The sequence below is a fragment of the Penaeus japonicus genome, unplaced genomic scaffold (assembly GCF_977035675.1).
Source record: "Penaeus japonicus unplaced genomic scaffold, GWHDUDI00000001_assembly GWHDUDI00000042, whole genome shotgun sequence".
NCBI lineage: Eukaryota > Metazoa > Arthropoda > Malacostraca > Decapoda > Penaeidae > Penaeus > Penaeus japonicus.
Window position 1 is genome coordinate 20,619,862 of NW_028234444.1, and position 7,500 is coordinate 20,627,361.

The following is a 7,500-nucleotide window of genomic DNA, read 5'->3' on the forward strand; positions in this document are numbered from 1 at the left end:
TAATATATATTATAATATATAAAAAATTTATTTATATAATATATATATATATATATATATATAAAATATATATATATTTTTTTTTTTTATATACATATATTAATATATATAATATATTTATATACATAATATATTATTTTTTATACATAAATATATATTTATATACATAATATATATATATATATATACCATATATATATATATATATGTATATATATTATATGTATAATATGTATATATATGTATATATTTATATATATGATTATTTATAATATTGTATAATATAAATATATATGTATATATATATTTATATATAAATACATTTATATATAAATATATATATATATATATATATATATAATGGATATATATATATATATATATAATATAATATATATATATATATATGTATATATATGTTATATATTATATTATATATATATATATTAAAAATATGTAATATATGTATATGTATATTTATATATTATATATTAAAATATATATATATATATAATATATATATATATATATATATATGTATATGTATATGTATATGTATATGTATATGTATATGTATATGTATATGTATATGTATATGTATATATATATGTATATGTATATGTGTATGAGTTGGATAATTGGGAAAACGGGGAAGTGTGAAAAAGGAGAGAAGGAATAAGGAAAATGAGCCACTCAGATGACTTGTGCGAGAGGTAGGACGGAAACCGGTGTCATTCATGTGCATTTGTGATTGTTTAGTTCCCTTCGGTTTTTCTTTGTTTACGTTAGTTGATCAAGTAATGAATACGGGTAAATGGTACCGAATGGCATCAAGTGGGCACTAAAATTGAGATTATTAGACAAAGTACGAATTAGACCAAATAACTTCACAGCATAAAAAATATGACTGATATATCTTTATTAAATCCTTATATCAATCACATGGAATTTTAGTAATGATCTAATATAAATGCGAAAGCATATCTCTCATATTGTGAAGTTATTCTCTCATTCATACATCATATATATTTATCACAATAATATCTGCTTATTGAGATTAGTCATGGATAATTACGTAGTAATACGTGGCTATGGGTACATCCAATATGACTGCCAAGATTTGAATCTGACTGCCCAATTGGTGTCGTCATTTATCAGCCTTTAACCCACTGGTCATGGATGGCATTATTTGCCGTCAAGACAAGCAATAGGCCTAGATGCAGATGGGCCGGGCCATGTGTGATAATACCGACATAAGGCTGTATAAACTTATTAAAAAATACCGCGGCCAAAGGGTTAAGGGGGGAAAAGCTTCTCACAGTAATGGCTCTAATCACAAAAAAATTCTGAGTGGATTTGGATAGAATACAATTAATATAATCATGAGCAAAAATCTGTTTCAAAGTCACTACAGGTATGTCAATAACATTTACTGACCTGAACATACAGGCAGGCTGACATGACTATAGGCTAAATTAATGGTAGTTTAACATGTTTCGCAAGCTTACTATAAAGCTGTCTAAAGGTACATAAAAGCGAATGGAATTAAATCTAAATTCACCATTTGATATAATGATCTCTCAACTGTAGATCAACAAAAGGTAATTGTTAGGAAAGCAATATTCAGCAATTATCTTCTGGCGTAAAGCATACCATTATGTTAAGAGATTATAGCATTTTCCCCAAGTAGAATTGCGATACAGTCCTATCCCTCTGCCTATTGACCCTCCAAATCCATTAAAAATAATCCCGAGCCAACACCGGAAACTCCAGCAAAATCATAATGACCTCAGAAGACACGGGAACTCCAGCACCGAAGACTTACTCTGGGGAATTAGAGCTCATCCAGCATGCAAAATAAGTAGACGACCGACAAGACACGTGCTAGAGGCCTTCACCGAGATGGATCCATTATTTTCTAACCACTTAAGCGTCTTTTGGGGCGAATATTTCACGATAAGATCAGCTGGAAGGAAGACCTGTCGGGCGGGTCGGCGGATCAGCTGTTTTCGGCGTAACTGTTACCATGGAAATGCCGACACGCGTTCGGGTTCTGGGGCTTTGACTTCGATTTCCTCATCTGTGAAATATATGATTTTGGGCTTTATCTAATACGCTTCTTGTCCATATGCGGATGACGTATGGAATATTGTCGTTATGGAACTTAAACCAATTAATATCGAGATATATATATACCTGTAGCCAAAAGGCATTTCCAAACACCAAACACCAAACCTCCGAACAAAAAAACTACATATCCATCAAACACCTCTATGAATACAAGAAAAACCGACAAAAATCACCCCCCCTGAATAAACACCCAACCCTCCCCCAAGAACAGACCCCAAAAAACAAAAAAAAATAAAAGAACTCAACCATTACACAATTCCCACTCACTCGCTCGCTCAGTCGCCGCCGGAGCGTCCAACGAGGAAGACCTGTGATTTCGTTCCTTCTCCGCCTGAAAAAATGTCTCTCAAAGTCCTCGTTGGGTGCAAGAGGGTGATCGATTATGCCAGTGAAGGTGAGCGAAGGGAAGGGAGAATAAAAGGGGAAGTAGAGAAAGCGGAGGGAAGGAATAAGGGATTGAGAAAAGTCGGGAGATATGGAGGTCTGAGTGTGGTCGGCGAAGAGACGTAGAACTACTTACTTTTTCTTATCTTTTTTTTGTTTTTTCTTTTTTCTTATTGAATATGTGGGAGAAAAGGTACATTGTCATTCATGACGTAATCAGACGTATCCGTAATTACGATTAGTTCTGTTGGAAAAGCAATTCATTGTAACTTGTAGCCTAAGTAGAACATCAAGTTACCTTTAAAGGACATTTAATAAATTATTAACATATCAACACATTTCAGAAATAAAAGAATAAACAACTTACAGATTAAGTTTTCACCACACATCAACAAGAAGTAATTAAATAGAGTAATTATTCCTTACTGAAAAGGAAATTCAGTTGCTGTCTTATCAGCTGTTGATTTTTTCAATGTGTTCCCACGATTATATATATAATTTCTGATAACACTTTCTGGCTTTCAATTGCATGATAGGATTAACGGCTTTGGGACTGAAGGTCAAGGAAATTATATATTAGGAAGTTTGTAGCTTAAGATAAAGATGTTTTTGGGTATATTAAGGCATGTTCTGGGTACTTTTGTTATTTTGTTATATATAACTTGTTTGGTGTTATTATTTTGGAAGTTATTGTTTAAAGTCTTTGATGGAATTGATTTTATTAAAGATGGTTATCTTATGATTTGTGTATTATTATTATTATATTTTTTTTTTTTTGTAATTTCACTTCAGATAATATCTAGTTGACCATCATCCAGTCAGGAATACTTATAGAGTAATGCCTTGTTGCATAGTCATCTTGCATAACTAATTTGAAATTCATTCATGTACCTGCAAAATGTATTATATTGTAGATTATCATATGTATAAATCCATCACTGTCACAAGTTCAGTTTTGCTCTGATTGAGGTATGAGGACTCAAGTAAATGTCAAGAGCAACATAGATGCTAAAAGGATAACAGGAATGAGATAGTCATACATTAGAAAAATTATTTGAATGATATATATTTATTCTGTGTTGGTAATGGATGATGTAAGTTGGTAGGAACTACAACCAGACTACCAGTACTATAACTTTACGACTCGATGCAGATACAGGATATGAACAAACATCTAACATAATCTTTCCCAGTTTTCTGTTCTTTTAGCTAGTTGCATTACCACCACATTGCTTGTTCACTTTTACCACTATCTATCATGTGGCAAATGAAAGTGAGAGGTGTTTATGATGGAGAGGTACTGTACTTACTATAAATGCCTTCTAATACTTGTAATGGTAGAAACAAAATGGTGAAACGATACTGTTTTGAAGTTGCTTCTTGATGCAACAAATTCTTTCAAATTTGGTTTTGCTGCTCTGTCAAGTAGTTTTATTACAATTAGTTTTATTTTATTTAAAGCTTTGAAAATCAAGGAATATATTTTTTATTTTTTTCTATTTAGTAACGTTGGGGATTCTAAGGATTCTGTGGCAAATTTTCATTTGTATATTATTGTTTTTTTGAGGAGGATTGTTAACGAAGGTGAAATTTATTGAAAGACCCAGGACATGTGAAATCATCTCAATATATAGGGCCTATGAAAAGAAAAATAAAATTTTATTGTTGTCAGATATTCAAAACATTTTAAAATGCAAACATTGGGTAATATTGTAATCAAAATTACATGAGAATGAATCCATTGAGAAAATTAATTCAGGAGTAGGGTTGTGTTGTATTGTTTATGGCTTAGCTTCTTCTTTTTTTTGTGTTGTGTGGATTCCTTACATTTAACCTTTAGTTTCAGACGTGATGTAGTCGTGAGTTCAAATATTTATGATTTCATTGGTACCAAGGACAGGAATTTCATTGATGCAAATAGTTTTGTTGATTTCTGTTGTTTTTTTCATTGAGGTTTGTGGGTCTTTCCTTTCCTGTCTTAGTCTCTCTTGTTTCTTGAAGGTTGGTTTGGTGAGCATTTTTCAAGATCTGTTTCACCTGATGAGAAAGGAAAAGGTTTCATATTACTTTTTTTTTTTTTTTTTTTTTTTAACATGGACTGCCTGTGGTGTATAGGTATGACCTTGTAAATTGTTCATATTTTTAATGCAGTTTATGTTAGTATTCAGAATCTTCCTTTTTTTAATCTGAATGTTTTTGATAATTTTGATAAGCAAAATATAGAACAATTTGGAAAATGGTTAGCATTGGTTACTGATCAGGGACTCATTTTTGGAGGTTAACCAATAATTTGTTATAATACAGCATGGTGATGTATAGATTATTTTACAAGTGGATGCATTAACAACCAAAAATACAACACACAACCAGGAAAAGAAAGACAGAAGAATGAATCATATCCAGATATTTTGTTAGAACTGGCGTAAAATCAAATTTCAACTTCTGTTAAGGCAAGTCTTAAAATCACAGATTCGCGTCCGTCCCGACAAGTTGTGGGGTGGGTGCAGATGGGGTCAAGATCGGATTGAACCCCTTCGACGAGATTGCAATTGAAGAAGCCGTCCGTCTGAAGGAGAAGAAGATCGCCAAGGAGGTGATTGCCGTATCATGTGGACTACAAGGCTAGGTTGAGGTGGATACCGAGCGGAATTATGGTTATTCGTGTTTGTTTTTGTGTTTTTGTACGTTTTTCTGTGAAGTTTTGAACTGATAGTGCACCTGTTGAGCAAGTTGTTAGGGGTGCTGACTTTGTCAAATTGTGATTTAAACAAAAATTTTGTCTCAATTCTCATCAATACTTTCTTATGATATGTTTTATGATATTGAATGTGTGCATGCGTGCGTGTGTATTTCTTTATCTTCACTCTCTGTATCTGTTTTCAGGAGACCATCAGGACTGCCTTGGCCATGGGTGCCGACCGTGGCATTCACGTGGAGGTGCCAGCCAAGGAGATGGAGAAGCTTGAACCCCTCCATGTGTCCAAGATTTTGGCAAAGCTCGTGGAGAAGGAACAGGGAGACCTGCTGATCGTAGGGAAGCAGGCCATCGATGACGACACCAACGCCACGGCTCAGATGACGGCGTCTCTCCTCAATTGGCCTCAGGCGACCTTCGCTTCTGAAGTGAGTTTGGATGCTAGAGTGAGACGGGTGGATGTTGTATTCCATTAAAATTGAGGACTGGTTTCAGAGTGATAAGTTTTTCATGCGGGAAAGTTTTTTTCATTATTTTATTTCATTATTTTTTTCATAAATTAACCCATTGGTCACGGTTTTAATAAAATATGTAGACTATCATTTGGCGGCTGTACATGGTATGGCACAATGCCATCCGTGTTTATGACCGATGCTGCCTTGACAGCAAATCATGCCATCTGCTATCAATGGGTTAAAAGTTTAAGAACTTCCCTTAAATGTTGTAGTCCTCTACAAAAATGTGTTTCACTAGTGAATGATAAACTAAATCCTTTGTTCTATATGAATCATATTCCTTTTACTTTCATGGTTACTAGAACAGGTGGAGGGGAAATCTGATCACCTTATACCTGGAGAGACCACTGAAGATCATAACTAATCTCCAACCACAAACTTGATCTTTTTCTAGATTAAGAAGACGAACGGTGAGTTGGAAGTGACCCGAGAAATTGATGGTGGACTGGAGACCATCAAGGTGAAGTTACCTGCTGTTGTTTCAGCTGATCTGCGACTAAATGAGCCTCGTTATGCCACACTCCCCAACATCATGGTATGTGAACTGTAATCATTATGGGGGAGTTGAAGCTCCTATCAGATTGACTGCCAGGTTGAATATTGTAATATGTTTCTCTCTCTCTTTCATCTTCTCGTCCTCTTTTTTCTCTCTCCTCCTCCTTTTCTCTTCTCTTTCTCCTCCTCTTCTCTTCTCCTATCTCCTCTCTTTTCTCCTCTCTCCTCTCTCCTCCCTCCTTTTTCTCTATCCTATCCTTTCCCTCCTTTTCTCTCTCTCCCTCCCTCCTTTTCTCTCTCTCTCCCTCTCTCCCTCCCTCCTTTTCTCTCTCTCTCCCTCTCTCCCTCCCTCCTTTTCTCTCTCTCCCTCTCTCCTTTTCTCTCTCTCCCTCTCTCCCTCCCTCCTTTTCTCTCCTTCTCCTCCGTTTTCTTCTTCTTCCTCCTTTTCTCCCCCTCCCTCTCTCCTACCACCCTAATATAATATTTTTGCCTTTTTTAGGATTATATTTGATATTATAAATGCACTAAATCTTGTAAATGAGGAGAGTGCCAAAAGCCTTCTTGATAATCAGGTACACAAGTCATCCACGCTTGTATCCTTATCACACTCCTCTCCTCTCTGAAAGCCTTCCTCACCTAAGGGGGTATTGAGAAGCAGAAGAGAAGATCAGAGATGACGCGGCGACCTGATGTGGATGTTGAACATCACCTGGAAGTCGTGGAGGTGCTCGACCCTCCCGTGAGAGAGGCAGGAATCAAGGTGGATGACGTAGACTCCCTTGTGACTAAGCTCAAGGAGACGGGACGCATCTGATTGGACTGTCCTTAGATTTCGGAAGTGGAGTAAGTAGGTTGCACCGTGCCATTTATTTGTACAGGTACTTCGACTTGGATTTTGGTGGATTTCGCTGACTTGAAATACTATGACTAAGAAGCCTTATTATATTAAATTGTGTAAATTTGTCACCATTTGTTGTACTAATGAAAGAATGAATAAAATTTACTTTAAGTTGTTACTATTATTGTCATAACTGCTATTATTTCTTGTAATTATCTGCTGCTTTACTGGCAGATATAGGTCTTCCATGTATATATATTTTCTTTTTTTTAATACTTTTTTTTTCTTTCTTTTTACAGGCTGTTGATTGAATTTAGGTGTTTGTATTAATTGTAAGTGTGAGAATGAGTCACTTATCAATGCAATTTAAAGTTAAAAGTTTCTTTTTTTCATTCGGGGAAACCACAAACTAACCAAGTGTAATTTTTGTAGTGTACATAAGA

At 34.8% G+C, this 7,500-nt stretch overlaps 2 protein-coding genes across 3 annotated transcripts in view; one reads left to right on the forward strand and one right to left on the reverse strand.

Moving 5' to 3' along the window:
- Positions 1-2,063, reverse strand: part of PTPMT1 (protein tyrosine phosphatase, mitochondrial 1) — a 21,453-nt gene extending 19,390 nt beyond the window's left edge. Inside the window, exon 1 of one of the 2 annotated variants that reach the window (XM_043026201.2) lies at positions 1,924-2,063. Coding sequence is in view for 1 of the 2 variants with exons in the window: in XM_043026199.2 (XP_042882133.1) it covers positions 1,826-1,845 (20 nt within the window). In the remaining variant the exon portion in view is untranslated. Of the gene's footprint in view, positions 1-1,825 lie in introns of both variants that reach the window. The other variant, XM_043026199.2, reaches the window with a different exon arrangement.
- Positions 1-7,500, forward strand: part of Etfb (Electron transfer flavoprotein beta subunit) — an 11,093-nt gene that overhangs the window by 3,574 nt on the left and 19 nt on the right. Inside the window, 5 exon segments of the mRNA XM_086534869.1 lie at positions 5,073-5,146; positions 5,401-5,637; positions 6,119-6,259; positions 6,872-7,062; positions 7,357-7,500. The exon segment at positions 7,357-7,500 is cut by the window's right edge and continues 19 nt beyond it. Coding sequence (XP_086390995.1) covers positions 5,073-5,146; positions 5,401-5,637; positions 6,119-6,259; positions 6,872-7,033 — 614 coding nt within the window. The 3' untranslated portion in view covers positions 7,034-7,062; positions 7,357-7,500.